Source organism: Dromiciops gliroides, chromosome 5 (genome assembly GCF_019393635.1).
Source record: "Dromiciops gliroides isolate mDroGli1 chromosome 5, mDroGli1.pri, whole genome shotgun sequence".
Classification (NCBI taxonomy): domain Eukaryota; kingdom Metazoa; phylum Chordata; class Mammalia; order Microbiotheria; family Microbiotheriidae; genus Dromiciops; species Dromiciops gliroides.
The window spans coordinates 149805830-149832472 of NC_057865.1; the positions used below are offsets into that span (position 1 = coordinate 149805830).

Below are 26643 nucleotides of genomic sequence, written 5' to 3' on the forward strand. Positions count from 1 at the left end.
GTCACACAGCTAGTAAGTGTTAAGTGAGGCTGGATTTGAACTCAGGTCCTCCTGAATCCAGGGCCGGTGCTTTATCCACAATGCCACCTAGCTGCCCCTATATATACCTTCACTGGAAACTGTTGGGGCCTAGGAATTCCTAGCTCTTACACATAATGCCTCTGTAATTAACTCTGTATTTCACTTCCCATAGAAGCTTTTCTTCTCTAAATTCTCCCATAACATCTCCTCTCTCAACTGAGAAGCTCGCTTATTTTATGGAGGAAATTGAGGCTATCCAACATGCCTTCCCTTGTTTCCCTGCTCATCATCTCAAAACCCCTTGTTATTGTGCTCCATTCTTTTTTCTTTTACCCTAGTTTGACAGTGAAGTGACCCTGCTTAATCTAGCTGCTGCATTTGATGATGCTGACCACTCTCTGGGCTTTCATCACACTACCTGTCTCACTACTTCTCTGCTATCCTTTGCTGGTTAGTCATCCAGATGACATCCCCTAACAAGGTGTCTTCCAGACTCTTCTGTCTTTACATGCCTTCTTTAAGTTACCTACCATATTAGTGCCTGTGTGTTGTCATTTCTCTACCAATGACTTTTGGATCTGTATATCCATTCCCCTTCTCTCTCCCCGTCCCCCCAGCTTCATTCTTATATCACCAGTTTCTTATTTGGCATTTCAAACTGTGTGTCCTGGAGATATCTCAAATCCAGCAGGCCTAAGACAGAATTCATTATTCCCTCTACAAAAATACATATCCAACCCCACCTCTCATCTGAATTTCTGTATGTCTGTGAAAGGCACTACCATACTGCTTGTCTCCCAAGTTTTTATAACCTTAATGTTATCTTCAACACCTCACTTTACCTCATCCCCACAAAGCCATCAAATTGTGAGATCTTGCTGGGACATTACCCTACTCACGAATTTACACTGGCTCCCCACTTCCTCTAAGATGAAATATAAACTCTTCTGTTTGTCCTTTAAAGCCCAGTCCAGCCCATCCCCATTCAGCTCCAGCTTGACTTTCTAGGCTTATGCATATTACATTCCTTCACACACTCTATAGTCTAACCAGACTGGCCTACATACTCACCCTCACACATGGCATTCCATCTCTTTGCCCTTCTACAGAGTCCCTCAGTCCCTAGAATGCACTTTTTCATTTCTGCATTCCTCCCTTCCCTCAAATCTCAGATCAAGTACTACCTCCTACATGCGGCTTTTCCTGGGCTCTTCCCCAGCTGGTAGTAAATCAGCCCCTTCCTCATTATCTCTTACTTAACCTGTATATGTATTTTGTATCTTCTTGTGTGTCTGTATGCTGTTACTCCAAACTTTCTGAGGGACAAGGACTGTTTCATTTTTGTATCTCTGTCCCCAGTACATAGTACGTAGTAGGCATTTTGTAAATTCTTGTTCGTGTGTGTATGTATTTCGTATAACTATTTTACAAACAAGATCATAGATTTGGAGATGGAAAGAACCATAGAGATCAACTAGTCCAGGACTTCTTAAACTTATTCCACTTCTGACCCCCTTTTGGTGGAGAAATTTCTACACTACCCCAAGTACACAACTGTTTAACTGTTGCCAAATTTATTGCAACCCCCACATTGTTAACATGATCTCATATGGGGTTGGGACCCACACTTTAAGAAGCTTTGAACTAGTCCAACCCTATCCTTTACAGATGAAAAAACAGGCCCATACAGATTGTGAGACTTGTGAAGTGACCACTGGCCAAATCTTCCACACTTTGTAGAATTAACTCTAGCTGGATGATTTAGTAGTCTCCTGCCTCTTTACATTCACACAAGCTGTTCTTGGTGCCTAGAATGCATTCTTTCCTCCCTTCTTTTTAGATTGTTTGTCTTTCTCCAGGGTTCAAGTTGGGGTGCCACTTCTTCTGTTTAACCTTATTGTCTTTTCCTTAAATATTTCTAGAGCAGGGGTTCTTAATCTTGTGTAATAGAACCTTTTGGAGGTTTGGTAAGGCCTGTGGATCCCTTCTGAGAATGATATTTTTAAATGTATAAAGCAAAATACAAAGGATTTCAGAGGAAACCAATTTTATTGAAATGAACTCATCAAAATGTTTTAAAAATAAGTTCACAGACTCTAATTTAAGTGCCGTTCTTCTAGAGTGTTTTGTCTGATCTCTTTGTTCCAAACACTCCATAATTTTGTATTGCGCTTAATGTTATACATGTATCTTTATCTCTCTTCATTACACTTCCTCCTCCTTCCCAATAAGATAGAAATTTCTTGAGGGCAGTTAACCCTTGTTGTGTCATTGTATTCCTTATTGTTTATATGATGTCTTGCACATAATAGGTGCAAAAGTGCTTATTAGTATGCAGTTTTTAAATTGAACTATCCAGTTCAGCAAATTTGTTATTTCGTGAAGTTAGCATACTGACTAGTCATGTAATAAATACAACAGGTCTGTAAAAGTGATCTTTGAGCAAAAATATCAAGATAATGTAACTTAAGCAGAAATACAAATTCTGGAAATTGTCTTGTGTACAGTTGAAAAGACTGAGGCCAATCTCCTTATCTCTTGTATGCACAATCTTTAACATCCATAAATGTCATCGTCACCATGACATCTTTGAATGTAAAAGGTAATGATGTATATAATTGTTTTAAAGCTTTCAAATCAGTTAATTAAAGGTGTTGTACACTGTTAGTGGAAAATAGTACTACATTAACAAAATTTTTGCCATTTGTATACCTTGCAACAATCTTTTTTAAAATCTGTTTTCTTTAATTTTGGACTGTCTTGCTTATGAAAGTTACATAGAAAAGTTGTTAGTATTAATTTTTCTAGCAATGATAATTTGATTTTTTTTAAATCAAAATTTTGAAGTAGCTTTTCTTTTTAGTATAAGAAAATTTCAGAAGTGGGATTTCGTGCTTTGTGATATTAAATGTTTTCCTGCTATCATATGACTTAGTTCAAGTACTTAAATAATTTCTTCATAGACTGACTTTATAAAATACAGCCTTAAGTTTAATAGTGCATAAAATGCTCATGTATTCTAAATGTTACGTCTTGAATCTCCGTGATATGGAGGAATATCTAATGGGAAATAATGTGTGCTTTCCAGTAGAGTAGGAGATAAGAAAATTAGTTCTATTTTTTGTTCCAGGTGACTTCTTATATATAGTTGTGTAATAATTCAACTGAGTTTGAGGTCACAGGACCTGAGGTCAAATGCCTGTTGCTACCTGTGTGATCTTGGAAAAGGGACTTAACTTTTCTGGGGCTTAATTGCTTCATCCCTAAAATGTGAAGGGATTGAACTAATTGACCTCTAAAGTCACTTATAGTTTTCTATTTATGATCCTAATACTTACTGAAATTATTTGATGAAATGAACACTCATACTCTTTCAGGGAGAGACTTCTGGTTATTAAAAGAATTTAGCCGTTTCCTAAAGGCAATCTAGCCTACCTTCATTCAATCTTGGGCCCAGCTGATGATCTATTTGCTGCTATCTCTGTCCGTCCCAGATGAAGTTGTATTGTTGGAGCTATTTTTGGGTTATTCCCTAAACTGAATCTCATTGTTTAAACACTTCTCTATCTTCTTGACTTTTTTTCATGTGGGTAGTTAGGCCAGACTTTACTGATTGATTATGAATCTAACTTAGGAGAGTAATAGTTCACTATCAACCAAGAATAGGAACATTTAGCATCCAAAGGGTTTCAACATTTAAGGAAATTTCTCTTAAACTCATATTACATGCTGATCTTCTTTCTAAAGGCCTAAGATTGTATGAAATTTTCATGCACTAAGTTTTAGTAGTTCTGCATATCAAATATAATAACATTAAGTATATCATACACTTAAACTTTGATTCCCTGAGAATTTCTCTTTTTCTAGAATCGGCCTCAGATTTTGAGATTCTATCATAACAAGATTGTTTACATGTTCTTTAGACCAATACTGCAGCTTCTTCAGTTATTAACACTTGCCTCATCAGAAATCAAAATGGTAAAGGATTTTGGCAAGAGAGCATACCTTTCATTTTTTACTTTATAGTCCCTTAAATAAAAGGAATTTAAAATTTTTAACAGTTTCAGTATGTATATAGAAGAAAAAAAAATGAGACCAAGGTACTTTTAGTCTTTGATTTTGCCACTTAAGCTTGCTTAAAAACTGTTTTGTCTTAGAGAAAGATGCACCTATTTGGGGAAATAACCACAAAGTTTTTATTTTTTTTTTAAGCATGTTGCATAACAGTCTGTCATAATAGCCTATGAGGTTTAATAAATCCAAAGATTATTAACTTGATTTTACACATTTGAGGAAACCAAGGTTCTGAGAGTCATTTACCCATGGTTTCACAATTAGTACATATTAGAGGAAGAACGTGAATCCAGGTCTCCCGAACTTTTTAAAAAATACCTTCTGGGGGGGGGGGGGCAGCTAGGTGGCACAGTGGATAAAGCACCGGCCCTGGATTCAGGAAAACCTGAATTCAGATCCAACCTCAGACACTTGACACTTGATAGCTGTGTAACCCTGGGCAAGTCATTTAATCCTCATTGCCCCGCAAATAAATAAATGAATGAATGAATGAATAAAAAAAAAATCTCATCATATTAAAACTTTCAGAGACTTAAGCAATAAAGGATAAGTGTAAATGGCTCTGTTGTAGGGTACAAATTCTAAAAGGTGGTTCTGTAATTACAATTTAAAAAAAAAAAATTTTTTTAGTGAGGCAATTGGGGTTAAGTGACTTGCCTAGGGTCACATAGCTAGTAAGTGTTAAGTGTCTGAGGCCGGATTTGAACTCAGGCACTCCTGACTCCAGGGCCGATGCTCTATCCACTGCGTCACCTAGCTGCCCCCTACAATATTATTTTAACCCATCTTCTCTGAATATTAAGAATGTGTTAAGTCTGGAGACAGTACTGAATTAATAGTTCATATCAGTTTATTAATCACTTATTAATTAGATGTGATCTGCAGGGCATTGGTGATTTTTGGCTGTCTGAGATCAAAGAAGAAATAAACCACTTTTTCTTCAAGGAAGTTACACTACATTGGAATAAGAATAATAATGAAGCAAGGCTGGAAAGGTAGATTGGAGCCAGATTATAGATGACCTTGAATACAAGGCTTATACACAATACTTCAAAGTATAAATTACAAGGGAAAGATTGGAGTTGGTAATGTCAGTTAGCTATCCAGTAATTGATATGAGATAGTAAGAACCTGAAATTGTATAGTTACAGTGTGAAAAGAAAAAAGGGAACAGGTTTCCAGCTGAGTTAATGAGAAATTATCACTGTAGAGATAGTGTTAGGGTAGAATCCCAGGATCCAATAACAGAATGTTATTGACAGTATGAAGTTTGAAGGGGGGGAGAATAAAGATGACTTAATGTTTTTAGCGTGAGTGATTGAAAGGGTAGTGGTGTCATTGATAGAAAAGGGAGGACTTAATAGGGAGAAGGAAATTTGGGATTTTTAGGTATTTAGTTTTTAGCTTGTAGTAATTCAGTTTGTGATTTGGTAATAAAGCTCTGTGGAGATGAGATACTTGGTATCTGCCTAGAGGTGATAGATGAAGCCATGGTAGTGTATAAGATTGTCAAGGGTAGAGAAAGTATAAAGAGAAAGAGGAACAAAGCAAGAATCCATGTTTTAAGGTGGTAAGTAGAGGATGAGGCTTGCAAAAGAGATGAAGTGGTCACATAAATACAAGGAGAATCAGATGAAGAAAATGTAGAAACAAGGAAGGTGGTCTCACAGGTGTCAATTACAGAAGGTCCTAGGAGGATGATGGCTGAAAAAAGGACATTTTATTTCCTAATAAAGAGGTCTTTTAATGATCTTTGAAAGAGATCCTTTTGAGGATGTACAGGGTGAAAGGAGAGAGTAGGATAAATGGGGGAAAATAGGATGGAGGGAAATACGCAGTAATGAAACTTGTGAAAAATATTTTTCACAGGTTTCTCTGATAAAGACCTCTTTTCTCTAATATATAGAGAACTTAGTCAAATATATAAAAACAGGAGCCATTCCCCAATTGCTAAATGGTCAGAAGATATCAGAAGAAGACTTAGGATCCTCTTGCTGCTTAAGAAGAAATGATTTCATAGCTCTGAATCAACTCTCCCCCTTATGCATGCATACAGAGAGAGAAGGCATTTAAAATATTAATTAGAATAACTCATTCTGTCATTTTGTATTAGTATGCATTATCTTTAGTTTTCTTGGCAAACTCTCATAACTTTTTCCATACCACTTCATTTTTTGCCTCTGAGATATAGAATGCTTGCTTTACAGTAACACAGTTGCTATTTATCAATTTGTATTTTTTTGGTCTAGGGATAAAGAATGCTATCCTGTGTTCCCTTGATTTCTGGGGTTCTTCCTGCCACCTTGTGGTTAAGCTTGGGACTATATCTTTTGGTCATTTTCCTTCCCTCCCACCACTCCCCCATCTCATTGCTTCTTTTTATTTTCTCTTAAGCAGTTGAGCTATTTTTTTCCATTTGATTTACCCTACATAGATACTCCACACACTTAAAGATAATGAGAAGTTACATGAGAGAATGGGGGGGGGGGTTGGAGGGGAGGGAGAGAGGTGGATGAAACTTCAGTTCCATGGTAAACACTGCAAACCCTTTTAATTTTTGTCTTTAGTTTCCTCGATAATGTAGTTTAAATTTCATGGTGCCTTCCCTTAAAAAAGCAGGGGGAGGGGGCAGGATTCTAAAGTCTTGAAGATAAAAATAATTTCTGTAGAATTACATTTTTGGTAGTACTTCATAATGAACTTAATCAGGACAATATGTTGCATGTGATTGGGGTGCTAGGGAGCTGATATTGCCCTTCTCCCGCCCAAAACAAACTAAGAACAGCATATTAAGAGGTAATTAAAGATCTGATTTGCAGACTTTAAATCCTTTTAATAGGATCAGAAAATGGCTTTTGTATGTAGACAATAGGAGACTGCATGAAACTTGTGATGAGAAACCATTTCACTTATTGGAAGTAGAGCTTGATGTAAGCTTGTCATCCCTGTTAATCATTTTCATACATGACTATGTGGGCTGCAGTAGATAATAGTACCTTACTTTTAGTCTGAATATAGGCTATACCCCTAAAATGAGAGCTCTAGAGAGAGCAAGTAGAGGTGTACCCTGAAAAATAATTACACATAAGTACCACATAAAATACACTTAAAATAAAAGGGCTAATTTTGTTTCAACATTTCTATGAGTTTAAATATGTATTTTTTCATTTTTTATTACTACTTTCTTCACCTTCATTTTTGTTTTCATTTTCTTAAGAACTTTTTCATGTGACACTCATTGTTTAGTGCAAGACATACTTGGATTAGGAGAGAAAGTAAAGCCTATATTCAGACCTGTATAGTACAGAATGATCATTCTTTACTGAATTTTTATACTGATTGCTTTTGTTTACTTCAGTGAGATATGAAATATTGCTAAAATAATCTTTAAGACTTTTTTAAATCAAAAGGGCTTTTTTGACTTAGATGGTTTAGCGATACTCAGTGGTTTTTTTTTTAACGTAGTCAGAAAGGTAGATCAACTTCCTCGTGGTACTTATTAATAATAAATGGCTTGTCATTTTATTGCAGATAGATTCCTTAATTATTTGAGTCAACTAAGCTGCTCCCTTGGTACAGTGTGTGCTATAGCACTCTAGTCATGAATGATGGTACTTAATACTTTGTACTGCTATAGAGTATGCCAGGAATATTACAAAACAAGTTTCTTTTTGGATTATTTACAATGTAACCTTCGCTCAAGTTGAAAAAATGGAAAGAGAATTTTAAAGTTTTAAAATCATAGAATTTTCAAGTCAGGAAGGAGCATTGTCATCAGTTTTAACCTTTTCACTTTCATACATGAAGAACCTGAGGCTGAAAGAGGTTAAAATTAGTTAAGTCTTAGAGCAAGTTTGTAGCAGAAGCAAAGGAAAACTATATATAAGCACTCTTTTATACCAATTGCATAAAAATTAGACATAGATTATTATTACTATTTTGGTGAGGCAATTGGGGTTAAGTGACTTGCCCAGGTTCATATAGCTAGTAAGTGTCAAGTGTCTGAGGCCACATTTGAACTCAGGTCCTCCTGACTCCAGGGCCGGTGCTCTATCCACTGCGCCACCTAGCTGCCCCCAAAATGTCCTTATTTAATCATATTTATTCATAAATCAACCTTTTCGTTTTGCCTTATAACCCCATATTCTTTGTCCAAACGATAACTTCTAATTTCTCTACATTCAAATTCTTTTCTAGGCTATTAACCTTTGTACAGGCTTACTCTCTCAATCTCCTTCCTTTCCCGTCTTGAACCCTTGGTGAACCACTTGAATTAAACTACTTTTTTGTCTTGAGTCCCTGGCACCCTTATTCTATCACCAACCATGTACTGCTAAGCCTAAAACTTGGTTTACTCCCACCATCTGCAGTTTTCATTCTTATTCACCTGTTGGTGAATGAAGCTGGAGAAAAGCACGAAACTGTGCTGACTGGGTTCACTCCAAATCTGTTACATAAGCACAGCTGGGTTATCATTGCTGCTAGGCAATTCTTTTATATACTTCCCTAATTAATTCACTATTCCATTCACTACAGCTGCTTTTCTATTACTCCCTTTACTTTACTCCCCCCCCCCCAAAACTTGCCTCAGATTTTACTGCAAAAATGTAGAGATCTTCTCCTTTCCTCCTCATCTCACATTTCTCAGGTGTATTCCCCCACTATCTCATTCTAACATAAAGAGGTGGTCCTTCTCCTTGCCAAGGTGAGCCCTTCTACACATACTCTTGATCCTTTTGCATCATATTTTCTACAGATGATACCCTTTGTCATCCCCTATCTTCAATTCTTTCATTGTCTTTTGGCTGCTTCCCTGCTACCTACTAACATACATTTCTCTTGCCTTGAAAAGTCTCCCTAGCTACCCTAGTACTCTGTCTCTCCTCTCTCTTGTGGCTTTGTGGTTGATTTCCTTGAGAAGGCTATCTCTTATCCATTCTTCCAATTTCTTTCCTCACTCTCTTCATGAGTCTCATTATTTGAGCTCTTTAAAACTTCATTTAAGCTATTTAAAATTATTTTCTCACTGAGAAACAGGACAGTTTCAGAAAGGCCTGGAAAGACTTGTGTGAACTGATGTATAGTGAAGTGAGTAGAACTAGGAGAACATTGTGCACAGTAACAGCGGTAATGTTGGATGAAGAACTGTGAATGACTTACCTTTTCTCAGCAATATGATGATCCAAGGCAGTCCCAAAGGACTAATGATAAAGCATACTATCCACTTCCAAAGAAAGAACTGATATTGATTGAACACAGACTGAACCATGCTATTTTTCATTTTTTTCTTTTATTCAAGTTTTACACAAAATGACTAATGATAACACATAACCTATATCTGATTGCTTAACCCCTGAGGTAGGGGGAAGGGAGGATAGAATTTGGCATTCATAACTTTAAATAAAATGTTTATTATTATTTTAAAAAACTATTCTCCTCAATTACCAGTTAGCTCTTAATTATTAAATCTAATGACATTTTTCAGTTCTCATCCTTGTTGACCCCTCTGTAGTCTTTGACATTGGCCATCACTCTCTTTTCCTTGAAATGCTCTTCATGATCTGGCTTCTCTCCTGGGTTTCCTATTTATCTGACTGCCTCTTCATTGTGCTTTGCTAGACCCTCTTTTACTTTCTTTCCATACTATCTCACCTCTGGATCTATCTTATTACCTCCTTTGGATTCAATTAACATCTCTATTCAGATGATTCTTAGATCTCTTTGAATTGGCCTCTCCTGACTTGTAGGCTCTCATCTTTCAACTGGATGTCCCACAGACATAGTAAAGTCAACATATTCAGAAGGAACTTGTTTCTGCCTCTCTTCCTAATTTCCCTACTACTCACAAGCATATTTTATCTAGCCTGACTTTGCACATTTTATACTTGCTATCTACAATGAATGGAATTTTCAAACCTTCCTCTTCCTTCAAGTCTCAGCTAGAGTCTTATTTCCTCCCCAAACCTTCCCCTCTTCCAATTAACTGTCAAGGGCATTAGCATCCTCCCAGTTATGCAGGCAGCATGACTTACCCCTTCTGGTTGTCCTTCCTCCTCCTCCACCCCATTGCATCTTTCACACACATTTTGTTGCCAAGTACTCTACATTATGCCTTTCAGTATCACTCCTAAATCCTCCATTCCCCTTTTGCTCCCTTGACTTTGATACTACTCTGATTACCTCACATGGGTACTGTTGCTGTAACATTATGGTTGGTCTCCCTGCCTCAAGTCTCTCTTCTTCCACTCAGCTATCAATATATCTTCTTAAAGCATAATTCTGACTGTGTCGACCTCCTCAGTAAACTACATTGATTCCCTCTTGCCTTAAAGATCAGATATAAAATCCACTCTTTGGCTTTTAAAACCTTTCATAACCTGGCCCCTTCTTTTGGCCCCTTTCCAGTATTCTTACACACCTTACTCCCCCTCCATGTTCTCTGTGACCCTGTACAGCTTTCCTTGTTGCTGGCAGAAGATGCTTCATCTCCAGACTCCATGAATTTTCAGTGACTCTCCTTTATGCTTGAAACTCTCATATCTTCACAAATTTCTGCCTTTAGCTTCCTTCAAGTCTCAGCTAAATTACCACCTTCTGCAGGAAACTGTCACCCTTAATGTTAGTGGCCTTCTCTCTGAGATTATCTTCAATTTATTCCATATACATCTTGTTTGTATATGTCTCCCCAATTAGACTGTAAATTCATTAGGGATAGAGGTTCTTTTTGCCTTTCTTGGTATATCTCTAGTGCTCAGCACTGATTCATTGACTTGAGTGACTAGTCTCGAACATTCTCTTCTCTGAACTCATAAAAATGGCCTAGCTCGTCACTGTGATCAATGTTCTTTCCAGGTTACTATATTGAACTGCCTCAGCATTTTATTTAGTTGAACAAACTTTGGTCTTTCCCCAAAAAACTATCTACCATTCCTGGAGTTCCCTCTTACTGTCAAGGGTGTCATCATCCTTCTGGTCACCCAGGCTTGCAATTTCAGCATAATCTCTAAATCCTCAGTCTCAACAACCCATATATGCCATATGTTGAAAAAATAGTCATTTCTAGTTTTGCATTTCCCCTTACATACATCTGTTTCTTTCCATTTACACAGCTACCATTATAAGCTCCTTACTTTGTCCCAGAGTATTGGAGTAGCCTTCTAATTGGTCTGCCTGCCTCAGCTCTCTTCCCTCCATTCAATCTTCTACTGAACTACTAAAGTTTTTTTCCCCTAATGTCTAGGTCTAAGACACCATTCTTTTCAGTTAACTTCTATGGGTCCCTGTTACTGCCAGTATCAAATATAAAGCTCTTCATTACCCAGTACCTTCTTACTCCTCTAAACTTCTTATACTTTATTCACCTCTGTGCTTTCTCTGATTGAACTGCACTGGCTATTTGATAACATTGCATATTACACTTCATCTCTTATCTTTGTGCCTTTATACTGACTGTTTATACTATGTTCTTGTAATACTTTCCCTTGTTACTTCTGCCTCGTGGTGGGTTAGGACTCAGTGGAACAGACAGACCTAGGGCAGTTTGATTTCTTTTCCCCAAGTGGATTGAACTTTTCCCTGAAAGGGACCTTAGTGCCAGGAGTACATCAGGATTGCCCTAGTGTTTCAATAAAAAGCTTTCAAGACTCCCATGACACTTTTTGGTGGGTTGCACTTAACCTCCTAGTATGATGCTATTAAAACATTTAGTTGAGATCCAGGTGGTCACTGGCACCAAAGGTGGTGTTAAGGCTAAAATTCTAGCTAGTCTGTCTAAAATATCTAATGAGTGGTTGCCAATAAATTATAAGCTTTAGCAAGAGTTAGACTTGTAAGCATTTATTAAGGAGAATAAGAATTTGGTAAAGAGAGAGAGAAAGGCCTACATTCATCTATCTATTAAAGGGAGAGCACATTTCTAGTTCCCTTCTCCACCGGAGTCCTCAGGAAAGAACGAGTCAGAGCGCCAGGCTCCCTCTTCTTCCTCCCACAAGCAAACGTCACTTCCTGATGCCAAAGCATGGTCTTGCCCTCGGAGACCTTCACCTTGTGGCGGAGCTTTTCTACAGTAAATCTCCAGCGGGTGGCATCATTCCAATCGTTACAGTAGGAACCAGTCAACTAGCATTTATTAGGCATCCACTGTGCATTAGGCACTGTGCTAAACTCTGGAACTACTCTTGCTGCAAAGATCGAAATCAAATGCCATCTTTTCCAAGAGGCCTTTTCCTAATTCCTCAGTGCCTTCCCCTCTGTAGTTACCTTTCATCTACTTTGTATATATTTGATGTGAACCTAGTTATTTACATGTTGTTAGTCTGTGAATTTTTTGAGGGCAGGAACTACTTTTACCTTTATTTCTATAGTACTTAGCCCAGTGCCTGGCACATAGTAAGCACTTAAATTCTTGCTGACTGTTGACTGCCTTTCTAGGTATAAAATTTGATATTTCCTTTTAAAAATGTTGTACCTATGCAATATTTCATGTGAGAGATGGTATGTTTGGGGCAGGATTAGAATTTATTCTAAACTAGATACGGCTACAAGTAGTCCTTGGGTATTAAAATAAGGTATTTGGCTATAGATTTCCTCATCTCATAACTCTTTTGCATAGAACAATCTTCATTTTTTTATTAAAAACAACTTAGGCTTAAAACATTTAAGCTTAAAGTTGGTAGATAAATTACATTTCAAAATAACTGATTTATACAAATGAATTTATGCACAACTTTTTAGCAACCTATATTATATTAATACTATTACTATTAATAATAATACTAGATCTAAGCATTTAAGCTTTAAACTGCTAAGACTTTTGTATAGTGCTTTAACCTTCAAACTTTACAATCTGGCTTATAGCCACATCACTCACCGATCATCTCAGGATCCTAGATTTAAGGCTGAAAGGGACCTTCGAGACAGCCTTTGCTTGACCTTCTTCTAGGTCATGCCTGCTAACCTTGAGTGTGTCCTAAGGCTTCTCTCTCCAGGCCTCTCTCCTATCTCTACTTTGTCTCTTTATGGTTAATTTTTTCATGTATTTATTTATCCTTGTATTCACTTATCTCTATTCAGATGAGCCTTAGATCTATTTATTTAAGCCCTCTACTGACCTGTAGTCTCAAATCCTCTATTACCTATTGCAGGGCTTCTTAAACTTCTTCCACTTGTGACCTCTTTTCACCCAAAAAATTTTTACATGACCCCTGGAATATAGGTATATAAAAAAGATACACAAGTCGAAATTTACTGCCAAATTTTTCATGACCCCCACATTCAGTTATGTGACACCATCAAGACCCACAGTGTAAGCAGCTTTGACCTATTGTATATCTAGAACTGGATGTTCCATATACACTTTAAAGTTCAAAGCTGAACTTGTTTTAAACCTTCCTCTCTGCCTAAGTTCCTTAGAAATGCTGTGGGTACTTGATGTCTTCTGACTCTGAATTTTCACTGGCTGTCCCCTTGTGGTGCCTGAAATTCTAAACCTCCTCATCTCTGTCTCCTGGTTTCCTTCAAGTCTAAGGTCTCATCTTATGCCAAAAAGCTTTTCCTGATAACGCTAGTGCCTTCTCTCCAAGATTCTCTCTGATTTATCCTTTGTATATCTTGGTTGTGTATATTTGTTTGCATGTCTCCTCCTTCACTAAACTGTGAGCTCCTAAGAGCAAGGACTGGTTTTTTGGTTTGTTTTTTTGCTTTTCTTTGTATCACTAGTTCTTGCTAGCAGTGCTTGGCATATGGTAGGAACTTAATAAATGCTTCTTGACTTGACTCATTGAGTCCAAACCCTTCAGTGGAAGAAATAGATACAGAAAGGTTTTGATTTCCCTGCGGTCACAAATTTAATAAATGTCTTAAGTAGAATTTGAAGCCAGATCTTGCTTTTCCTTAAATAACACCATGTTGCCTTTCACTACTCCATTACCTCACCTTATGGTTGGTCTTTTCTCAATCCTTGTGCTTCTCAACTTCTCTGCAGAATTTGATGCCAGCTGCCCTATAATGGATATTTTTTGTCCTCTGGGTTTTCCTGAGACTCTCTTTTCACTATTCTCCTACTTGTCTCACTTCTAAGTTTGCTCTTCTGATCCTAGACACTCTTTTCTAGTGTCTATTGGTGACCTCATCAGCTTTCAGAGGTTTAATTATTATCTCTGCAGATGACGTCCAGATCTGTTTCTAACCTGTAATACCCTGAGCATCAGACGTGCACCACTGATTATCTACCTATGTTGGACATTTTAACCTTTATGTCCCATAGATGTCTGAAACTTGACATGTACAAAACAACTCATTATCTTTCCCACCACACCTGCCAAAACCGTATTTCTCTTGAATTTCTGTATTATTCTTTAGAGCTCCACCTTCTTAACATTCCCCAGGTTCAGAAATTCAGATCGTTTCTCACCTTCCTTTTCCATATCTGATGTATCCAATCAGTTTTCAAATCCTGCTTTTTATACCTCCATAACATCTCTTTTTTTTTTTTTTTTTTTTTTTTTTTGCGGGGCAATGGGGGTTAAGTGACTTGCCCAGGGTCACACAGCTAGTAAGTGTCAAGTGTCTGAGGCCGGACTTGAACTCAGGTACTCCTGAATCCAGGGCCGGTGCTTTATCCACTGCGCCACCTAGCTGCCCCCATAACATCTCTTTATCCAACTCCTCTACACACAAAGCCACAATGTTAGTTCAGGCCTTTATCACCTCTTGTTTGGACTGTTGCATTCAGTCACTTCCTAATCATTCTCCTTGCCTCAAGCCCAGTCCATCCTACACACTGTTGCCAAACTGATTTGTCTCACTTAAAGATCTGACCAGATAACTCCCTTACTTACTAAACTACAATGACTTTCTGTTGCTTATAGGATCGAATATAAATTCCTAATTAGCTTTTGCAGCTCTTCACAACATTGTCCCCATCCTTTATTGTCTCACTGCACAATTACTCTCCTTAAGGGTACTCAGATCCAACCAAAATAGTGTTCTGTTCCATGTACAAAACTTATTATTTTTCAAATGCGTAACTTTGCATTGGTTATTTCCCCTACTCACCCATATTCTCGCCCTGCATATATATGACCAAAATCCCTTCCTTCCTTCATGATTCAGCTCAAGCACCAACTTTGAGATGATGCCTTTCCTGTCCCCTCCCCTTAAGCTGCTAGTGCCCTCTCTTCCAAAAATACCTTGTATATGTTTAGCCTATATTTATATATGTTCATTTCCCCCCCAATAAAATATAAACTCCAAAAGGAAAAGAGCTATTTCTACCTTTGTATCTCCAGTGCCTAGCATAATGCCATAGTGTATGTGCTTTAAAACAAATTTCAGTAAATGCTTAGGTACCTACAGTTTGCCAAACACTATTCTAGGTGCTGGAAATACAAAGACATAAATGAAATAGCCCTAGCTCTGGATTATATAATATAATCAAATAGATTATATTCTAGCAGAGCATATGCATGTAGTATTTGAAAGTTTGTAAAGCACCTTTGCACACATTAACTTCATTTTAAAAGGCCTTAACAGAATCATAAAATTTCATTATTGGGAAGGTACTAAACAGATACTTAATGAACTCTTGTTGACTGATGAATTAAAGGTTTTGTAGCACTTGTCTTAGAATAGTCTTGTTTGAAGATAGTTAGAGCAAGTATTAGCTTTCCCATTATATACACAAAGGAGTTGAGTTTCTGAGAACTTTTGCTCTGCCCATGAAATCTGTATTAGAAGAAGGTGGGAGAGGGGAAGGTGAAGCACAATAGACTATCTTGGGCGTTTTTTTCTCTTTCAGTCATGGAATTGCTAGGTTTCCCTTTTCTTCCTTACTAGGAAAATATTTTGTTATTATTCTCCCCTCCTTACCCTTTTAAATAACATTTTCTGGAATTTTACAGAAGAATATTAACACTAGAAGAAAGAAATCTCAGAAATGATACATCTTTTTGTAAGAAGGCAAAAAGGGTGTAGAAATTATAATTTAGTGTACAGAAACCCTGTTAATAGTCTTGAATTATGTAATAAATTAGTATCTTGGTGTTTTTCCTTTTGGACATATTTTCTATTAATGTATTCATTAGTGTTTTGAGAACTATGGTACCTTATTGTCATTTGGTTCAAGATTCTAGTTCTGTTTTCATCTTATTAATTTTAAAAATATGATTCTATTCTTTGGATGAGGATGGAGGATGAGTCCAGAAAAATCTGACAGCCTAGCAGATGGCATTCATCTCACATCTTAGTTTATTCATCTGTTGGCTTTTTTTCTCCATTCATATGGTGAGTTGAAGGAAAGAAAGAAAATCAGTAAAGGAATGTTTCTGTCCTTGAACCATTTTTTTTGAGTATGTAGACTCTAATTTTAACACTTACCATCCTGCAGTTTTGGGAAATGATGAGAAGTAAAAGAACTAAGCTATCCCCTACAGAAGCAGTACCACATGTATTAAAATGAGATTTTTTTCCCCCGTTTGTCCAGTATAGATACTTTCTCAAACGGCAGTTTGCAAAGCAGTGAAAAGTCATGTATGTTTAAAGTACAATGAAACATACATAAAGTATAATGTATTAAATTGCTGTGGTTTACAAATAACCAATTATTTGCATTCTTTGTGTGAAATTATTGGATGTTCTCTGTTACCTACATTTATACACCAAAGAAGAAAAAGAACGACTAAAAAAACAAACAAACCCTAAATTGTAGTCTGACTATATGGCATCAACTAAATTTAACAATTTTTTTATCAGAGTACTTTCAGTATGTCTTTAAAGACAAAAGAAAGTAGGAATTGAATGGAATTGAATTTTAGGAGTATAGTTGAGTAGAATTTCAACAATTTACAGTGTTAACTTTGCAGTGCTTCTAAAAGCAGGAAGTATTTTAGCTCAAAGAACATCCCTACAGCTATATGTAGTAAAGGTTTGTCACTAACCCACAAGCCACTTCTGTAGTACAGTGAATAAGCAGAAATGGTCTCTGTTAGGCATTCATAAGAGATATGAAAGGATGCATTTTTCATAGTGCCTTTTAAGTAATTTTTATTCCTCAAATAATTTAATTGGTGAATTCTGTCCTTCAGATATGGGTGAGGTTTTGTTTTGTTTTTCATTGAAAGTGTTTTCGGGGTATTTAAAACAAATAGCTGCTCATGATGATTCAGTAATTTGCACCTAGGGTTTTCAGTTTAGTGTTGAAAATAGAATATTGGACTGGATACAGAAGATGTAGGTTTTAGTTACAATTTTGAGCTCTGCTAAGAAGTCAGGGAGTTTCATTGTCAACATATAAGAAAATGAAGGTAATATTTGCACAGCAGCCTTACAAAATTGTTGTGTGAAAAATACATTGTAAACCTGTACTACTGAGTTTGAAAAGTGCTCTGATTCCAGCTCTTGTAGATTATGAAAAAAAAAGTTTATTCCATTTGCATCCCCACCCCCCAACTTCCTATACACTGTCATACACTGGAAAAAGGGAATCATAAGTCATTCAGGATTTATTTCTTAAGTGTGTGCAGTGTAGTCTACTAGGTGGTATAGGAGATACTTGTGTTACTTTGGATCTATAATCTCATGAATGGGAGAATTATTTTCCAGTGGTACATTATGCTTTCTCAAGTATCTTTCATAGATTCCAATGCATAAGAGGCCTCAATTCATTTATAAGCTCCTTGATGTGAAGAACCTTGTGTTAGGCACTGGGTACAGAATCAAGGTACAGAGACAAAAATGGCAATACTTCCTGCTTTCCTGGGACTTATTACTGTAACCTGTTCATAGACAAGGAAACAGAAAGTAATTTCAAGGGTAGAGGAGAGATTACTTCCAACTTAAAGGGAAAGGCATTGTATAGGAAATAATGAAGCTGTCCTTTAAATGAAGCTAGGATTCTAAGAGGTAAAGGTGAGATGTAGTGCATTCCAGATATGGGACAAAAAGCATGGAAGTACAAAATGTGATACTTTTGATGAGCAGTAGCTGGTATTCTACTTTGACAAATATTGACTGTGTATGTGAAGGCAAATAATACAAAATAACATGGGAGATGAATCATGGAAGACTTGAAATGCTAGATTGAAGAGGTAGTAAATAGGAGCCATTGGGGAAAAATTTTTTTTGAAAGGGTAGTGACAGTCAAATTCTTGTTTAAGGAATGTCAGCTTGGTAGTTGTAATTAAAAATGGGAGACAAATATCAGATTGCCTGCTGTCTAGGGGAGGGGAGCAGGGAGGGAGAAAAACTTGAAATTGGAAATCTTATATAAACAAATGCTGAAAACTATCTCTACATGTAACTGGAAAATTTAAAAAAAATTAAATTTAAAAAAATGGGAGACAAGAAACAGGGAGACCCAGTTAGTCTGTTAAAATAGATGAGTCAATAGATGATGAGAGAAGGGGACAGGTTCAAAAGAGATGTTGTGAAAGTATCAGCAAGACTTATGGCAAATAAATGTAGGGTAAAGCAGAATGGAAACGTAAAGGGATACTCTTCCCATTTCTTTGAGTATCAACATGCCCCTCAAAGTTAAGCTGTAATCCTTCACTCTAATTATACAACCAGCCAATCTCCTTTTCAGGTCATACATTCTGGAAGCTCTTTGTATGTTTTGTATCTTTATATCTTGCATAGGGAGAACTCAAATTTGATCATTATTTTTAAATGTCTTACCTCATTTAGAGTTTTGTAGTGAAATATCTTAATCCCTTGATTTATTATAAAATAAGATTTGCTTTGAGAACTGTCAACTACTTGAGGGTAGAAAATGGTGAAAAGAATACCTGGAATCTAGAAGCATTGGGAAAATGTTGTAGATAGATTTTTGTTAACACCCAGCTCTACAGCAACTCTATAGAACTTAAGTAACTTTCTAAATGCATTAAACATTTTAAATGTGAAGATATTTGAATAAATGTTGTGTGTTTTTTTTCTCTCTCTAGCGACTAAGACGATTATCTACCAAATACAGAACAGAAAAAATTTATCCAACAGCTACTGGAGAAAAAGAAGAAAATGTTAAAAAGAACAGATACAAAGACATATTACCATGTAAGTTTGAATTATCTTTTGCCAAAACAAAGAGAAGTGCTAATTATTTTTGTGTCCATACCAGTTTCCTTTTCTATTGTTTTAGATGACTAGATTAGATAATATTCAAGCTTTTTTTTTTAAAAGTACACTGTTGGGACAGTTAGATCCAAATTGAAATGTTGCTTAAATATGTAAATATGGTTTTAAAATTTATTCCTTAATCTTTTGTTTATAAAATTATTTTTGCCTTTTGCTAAATTTCTTTAAGGTTTATGATTTTTAACATTAATTTCTTAATTTTGATTTCTAAATTCTCTTCTTCCCTCTACCTCCTGCCCCCATTGAGAAGGCAAGAAATATATTAATTATATATGTTAGATAATGCAAACCATTTTTCCATGTTAGCTGTGGTGCAAAAATAAAAAATAAAGAAACATCAAGAAAGTGGGGGAAAAAATTCATCATGGGTCCTTTGGAATCATTGGATCATTGTCTTGATCAGAGTGGCTAAGGCTTTCACAGTTAATCATCATCATAGTTCTGCTCACTTTACTCTGTAATAGTAAGTATAAGTCTTCCAGGTTTTTCTGAAACCATCCTCATTATGTCTCACAGCACAGTAGTATTTTTTATTCTATCAGTTACATACCATAACATGATGAGCCATTTCCAAGTTGATGGGCATCTCCTCAATTTCTTATTTTTTGGCACTACAAAAAACCCTGCTATGAATATTTTGTACATATAGGTCCTTTTCCCTTTTCTTTGGCCCCATACTAAATTTTAAAAAAAATCCTAGTAGGAAAATCCTTTTTTGAAACTCTTTAGAGGCCCTTCAGTTAGAGAAGCAAACTATATATTTTTCTTTTCTTTTCTTTTTTTTTTTTTATTGAGGCAATTGGGGTTAAGTGACTTGCCCAGGGTCACACAGCTAGTAAGTGTTAAGTGTCAGAGGCCGGATTTGAACTCAGGTACTCCTGACTCCAGGGCCGGTGCTTTATCCACTGCGCCACCTAGCTGCCCCTATATTTTTCAAAAGTAAACTTAGGATATGTAGAGAATAGGTTTTTCTCTTTATTTTGTCGTGTAGTCTTTGGCATATTATTGGCTTATTTCTTTTCTTGTTCATGGTGTCTCCAAGACATAAAGACTGCTTTACATTACCAACTCTATCTTAGTTCTCATTGTTAGGTTGGAGTAGTAAGAGGTTGAAAGTAGAAACATTTCTGAATATATTTCATAGTTGGTCTTTGAACCTATTCTCCAAAACCAAATAGAAAAGATTTTCACTTTGTTTTCTATTTTCTCTATGTAGGCTTGAATAATGGAGAGCAAGCTATGTAGTATGTTCATAATTTGTTATAATCTGCATGGCATTTCAGTTCTTGATTTAAGCTTCTTAGTGAAGTACTATAGTAAACTCTTACTCATTGATTTTACCACTAGAAGAATACCTCAGAATTAGGAAACAACTTAGTGAAAGTACTATATGGCATGGAGAATAGAGGGTTGACCTCTCAGCTAGGAAACTGATATCAAGCTCTACATCTGACACATTAAGAACTGCTGCTCCTGTAGTTGTTCTATTAATGGCGCCACCATTCTCCCATTTACCTGTGGTGCAAACCTTGATATTCTGTTTCCTTCTCCATTGCTTTCCCATTCTAGATCCTTAGGCCTTGATTGTATTATTTGTAGTAACTGCTTCATAGCTCATTCTCATCACTTTGTTTTTCCCCTTTCAGTTCATACTTCCAATCCAATTCACTTTTAAGAGGACATCTATATGGATAAGCAAGATTAATCTATCAATCAAAACCTTTTATTGGTTTCTTCTTGCCTAATGAAATCCAAATTCCTTTTCCTGGAACTCAAGGCTTTCCAAAATCTGGTGCCAATCTACTTTTAGATCTTTTGCTTCTCATTACTCTTCTTAATAAAGTGTTAACTTTAGACAAACAAATACTGAGTTTCTCTAATCTATATCCACAGTTCTTGCCTCTGTCCATTTGTTCATATCAAACCTAATTCAAGAAATGCCCTTATTCATCACCACAGTTGAAATCCTTAGGAAATTATGGCATAGTAGATAAAATGCTGACCGTGGGAGTTGAAAGACTCAAATTTTAATCCTGTCTCAATTGCTGGCTGGTTCTTATATCCTTGGCCAGTCGTTTAACCTCTTAACCTCATTTTCTGCATCTGAAAATGGGAATAGTAATAGTGCCTACTTTCAGGATTTTAGGATCAAATGAGGTAATATTTGTAAAGTACTATATAAATTTTAGCCATCATTAATATTATAATTAATTGTCCTATGTACTGTTCAGTCAGAACTGATCTTTCCTTAAAAGTCTCATTGTATCATTGGTATCATTCTCATGTTTATTTTGTTTCTTTTATATTCATGGTTATTTTCTATTTTCATCTCTGGTGTGGAGTTATAAGTTCCTTTAGGGCAGGAACTGTCTTATCTGTATCTCTTTAGAACCTAGCATTCACTTTGTACATACTTAATATTTCATGTAATATTGATTTGATATCATCAGTGTGGGTACTTGCTCTAATAATGAGAATGGAAGCCTCATCCACACCTTTTAATCTTATTGCACTCTTGTTCATGGCCTCTAAAACCTCCATGGAGGGTTTGTCTCTTGTGCTGGGCATCTGCCTCTAGATCCCTTGACACTAAGAGAATAATGCTGCAGCACACAAACTGTTCCTACACACCATATGCCTTTGTGTTGGGTGACCCTCAACTTGAATTTTTCAGAGGCTACACTAGCCATACAAAATCATCAAAAAGATGGATTTTTTAAGAAGCAGCTTTTTACAGAAGGAAGCCTGGAGTCATGATATTACTTAATTTTCCAAAGGCAGTAAAGTCCACTGTATTTGAACAAAATTATTTGATTGATTCTGGGCCCAGTTCATCATCAGATTTAAGTGCTGTGAGCTGTCCTTAGACCTTTATGTCAATTTGGACAAGAAATATTCTTCATCTTCATGGGAACCTTTAGGAACCTTTGCCATAGGGCTTGATGCAGTTAGCAAAAAGTAGCATATCATTATGGTGTAGTTGGAAAGAGACTGCAATTGCAGTTGGGGATCTTGGTTCAAATTCCATTTGCCACTTATATAAATCTGGACAAGTCTCTTTCATCTCTGGGCATCATTTCCCCTCTCCCCCCATTCATATGACATTTTTTTTTGATTTACAAAGTGTCTTTCTCAAAACAACCCCAAATGGTAAGTCATATAAGTATTAATTATTTTACTGAAGAGGTAACTGAGCCTTAGAGTTTAAATGATTTGCCCATGGTCATACAATTTATAAGTGGCAGAGGAAGTTCCACTGCCCTCTATTTAATTTTTTTCATTATTAAAGTACTGTTTATTAAGCATCTAATGACACATAGCAATCTGCTGTGTAGTGAATTATTTTCTTACTGTACAACTTTTAGAAACACTGAGGCTGTTTTCTGGTCAATATACAGACTATAAGAATAAAAAATTTTAGTATCCATACAGAAAAACATGAGATTACTAAATTGACTTGCCCAGGGTCACACAGCCAGCAAGTGTCAAGTGTCTGAGGTCAGATTTGAACCCAGGTCCTCCTGAATCCAGGGCCAGTGCTCTATCTACTGTGCTACCTAGCTGCCCCTAAATTGATTTTTAAAACTTACTAATGGCAGACACAGGTTTTCGTTTAATGGGAAGCTCTACACAGGACTAGCATTTCTGTCTTAAGCTAAAACTATAAAATGTAGTGCTGCCTATGACATCTTGGCCAAGTCCCTTCCCCTCTGTCTGTAGCTTTAAAATGAGAGGATTGGACTCAATGAGCTAGCTGTAAATGACCTTAAAGTCTTTTCACTTTACATCTGAAGGAACTGAGGCAAAGGGACTTGGCCATAATTCTGAGCATCATTTTGCTCAACTAAGTAATTGCTGGGTTGGATTGGACAACCTCAAGATTTTATTCTAAATTCAGCTCTAATCTATATTTTTATGAATTAGAGGCCCTCTTCATTTATGAGGAATCCTCCACTTCTGCCTCTAATTCACTGTACTTCAAGTTTGATGTTTTTAAAAAAAGCTTTTGATTTGGAAGAACATAATGCTTAAGGATTGACCTTTTTAAATAGATGCCTCCTGTGCATGTATCAAAATTATACAAGGTTCCTTGAAAAATTTAACAATAGAGAGAACTTTGTTTAACTCTTAGATTATTGTGAATGAAACAAGCCATACAAATGAGAAATAGATGTTCACGAAGGGTACTTAATGTTGTTCTCATTTTGAAAGTTTTAAGTTCCAAAGTTTATCCTGCCTTCCCTACCCACTCACTGCCCCCCTTACCCCCTGAGACAGTAAACTGTCAGATATAGGTTGTACATATGCAGTTATATAGAATATTTCCATATTAGTCATTTTGTATAAGAAGACTTGAATAAAGGGAAAAAAAAGTGAAAAATGGCATGCTTCAGCCTGTATTCAGTCAATATCAGTTCTTTCTTTGGAGGCAGATAGCATGCTTCATCATTAGTCCTTTGTGATTGTCTTGGATAATTGTATTGCTGAGAAAAGCTAAGTCATTCACAGTTCTTTGTTGAACAATATTGTTATTACTGTGTATGATGTTCTCTAGGTTCTGTTCAGTTCACTATGCATCAATTCATGTAAATCTTTCCAGGCTTTTCTGAAATCATCCTGCTTGTCATTTATTATTGCGCAGTAATAGTCCATTACAGTCATATACCACGCTTGTTTAGCCATTCTCCAACTAATGGGCATCCCTTGGATTTCCAGTTCTTAGCCACCACAAAAAGAGCTGCTATAAATATCGTTGTACAAATAGGTCCTTCTCCTTTTTTTCTTTTTTTTTGGGGGGGGGGGGATGCCTTTGGGATATATCGACTTAGCAGTGTGGGCCATACTAATGATTTCATTGGTGTAAGGTACTAGTAATAAGGACATTTCCTCTACTAATGCAAATCAGCAATTACTCTCTATTTTATCATCTTAGAGTGTTTCCTGGACAAATTTGCCCAGGATCACACAACCAGTATATGTCAACATCAAGACTTGAGTCAAGACCTTGACTCAAAAGCCACTTCTTTCTCCACTTTATCATGCTGCCTCAATATTCTTAAATAATGGGTGTTTAATAAGAGTATGTCAGGGGCAGCTAGGTGGCGCAGTGGATAGAGCACTGACTGGCCCTGGATTCAGGAGGACCTGAGTTCAAAGGAGGCTCAGAAAATTAACATTACTGGCTGTGTGACCTTGAGCAAGTCACTTAACCCCAATTGCCTCACCAGAAACAAAAAATACCACAAAAAGTAAGTGTATATCAGATTACATTTAACTTCTTCAATGCATCACACAACCAATATTTGGAAATGATCCTTTTTAACTTATATGACTAGATTGCTTAAATTGAAGAGAACCTTGGAGTTTATTATGGAAAGCAAATTCTCTGTTTGGTGGCATAAATTCTATTTTTGGTAACGTCTGTTTTCTTATGATGAATTCAAGTACAATACATTTGGAAACAAATTTCTTGTTTGGCATAACTGACAGTGGTTTAAAGTTTGAAAAGTGATTTACATATATTATTTGAGTCTCACAGTAAACCTGTGAAGTAAACATTAAGTGATCTAACTATAGCTATACAGTTAGTAATCAGTAAACATTTATTAAGTGCCTACTATATGCTGTGCTAAGCATCAGTAAATGAGTGCTGTAATTTCAACCTACATCATCTTGATTACAATTTCAGTGCTTTGTCCTTTTTGCTGTATCAGCCTCAGTTCATTCATTATATCTTCCATATGACATTTAACACAACCATGCAAGTAAACATTTATTCTTCTGTCCAGAATAAAAAAAAATAGGATCTAAAATAGAGGGTTGTGATACCTTGGGGTGTGTGTGTGTGTGTGTGTGTGTGTGTGAGAGAGAGAGACAGACAGACAGACATTTTTTGGTTAGGGTTTTCTGTTTGACAGATAGTGAGTTGTTGATAGTGTTGCTTTTCATGGTTTAATGATGTTATTAGGCATTATAATCTGTACCTTTCTGGCGATCCGAGTAGAACTCTGTATTTGTGGAGACAAAGTATATTGTATTGCTTTATAAAACACACATCAGTTGATTCCTGTGACAATATATGACTCATAAGCCAAAGCCCTTTGAATCTAGCTTACATACCTACAGCCTCAAACTTCCTTCCCTGCAGAGATAACACATACAAAGCCTCATTTAGTGTCCATCATTCCTCAATTGCTAAATTTGGGAATGTCAATACTTCATCTCATAATATTCTGGATGTTAGTGATCCCACCCTATCAGGACTTCCTTTTCCTTAGATAGGATGCAGCCCTTTGTTCAGACTGGTTCCCTTTTTTCTTTAACAACTGGAAATTCGAGAGGAAATAATTTAGATTTACATATCCTGTGAATAGGAGAATATTTTTGTGGGCTGCTGCAGTATTTTGGGAGGTGGGGTGAAAACCATTAGAAGGTCACTTTTAATCTAAATACCTGCAGTATCAAACACAGTCTACATTATATTGGTTCATATTTAGGTCCATAAAGGTTAATGTGTAAAGAAGAAATCATAAATCTCTTCTCCCCATATTATTTAAAACATTTAATAGCAAATACCTCTCCAGGCAGCTTAATAGATGCCTCAGATTTTAGAAAAGATAAAAAGATAGTGAATCTACAATATTTATATTAAGCTGAACTCTTCTCCCCTTTACCTCCCGACGGCCCCCCCCCCTCCAGTCTCCCAACTCACACTCTTATTTGTAGGTTGGTTCTCCCAGGAAGTGGCTACTACCAAATTCAAAGGGTACTTTCTAAGAGGCCATACTCCTTAAAGCTGCCGCTCTTATGCCCTCATCAGTTTGCTTATTTTAACAGTCAGCTAGTGGAAGTAAAGGTGTATAGTCGGTTTCTATTTTGTTTACCACTCATTTTCCTGATAGTGATCAAGGTTATCTGATAAAAACCTGTATATTTGGTTTAGAGCATTTGGCATTTTCCAACAGGTTCCAGAAAATAATAAAGAAAATTAGCCTTTTGCCTTATGAACAACAAATTATTGCCATCTAGTGGTGAAAGTAATTATGGCAGGTTGTAAAATTTTGAACTTTTAAAAAATGGTATTTGAGAAGAAATGGTTTTTCCATTTCCATTTGTGCAACTAGGTGGTGCGATGGATAGAGTGCTAAGCCTGGAGTCAAGAAACACTCATCTTCGTGAATGCAAATCTGGCCTCAGAAATCCCGTTTTTTCCTCATCTGTAAAATGAGCTAGTAAGGAAAAGCAAACCACTCTAGTATCTTTGCTAAGAAAACCCCATATGGGGTCATGGAGATTCAACATGACTGAAATGACCAAACAGCAACAATGGCTTTTCCACAATTGTCCTTTATCCTTATGTAGTTTATAGAAATACATTGCTGTGGATATGCCTTGTTTCTTCTGAGATCCAATCTG

At 36.4% G+C, this 26643-nt stretch overlaps 1 protein-coding gene across 5 annotated transcripts in view; it reads left to right on the plus strand.

Annotated features, from left to right (window-relative positions):
- PTPN12 (protein tyrosine phosphatase non-receptor type 12) overlaps nt 1-26643 on the plus strand; it is a 95764-nt gene that overhangs the window by 22078 nt on the left and 47043 nt on the right. For all 5 annotated transcript variants that reach the window (XM_043967044.1, XM_043967046.1, XM_043967045.1 and 2 more), the window contains exon 2: nt 19038-19146. In XM_043967044.1, the coding sequence (XP_043822979.1) occupies nt 19038-19146 (109 nt within the window). The remainder of the gene's footprint in view (nt 1-19037; nt 19147-26643) is intronic.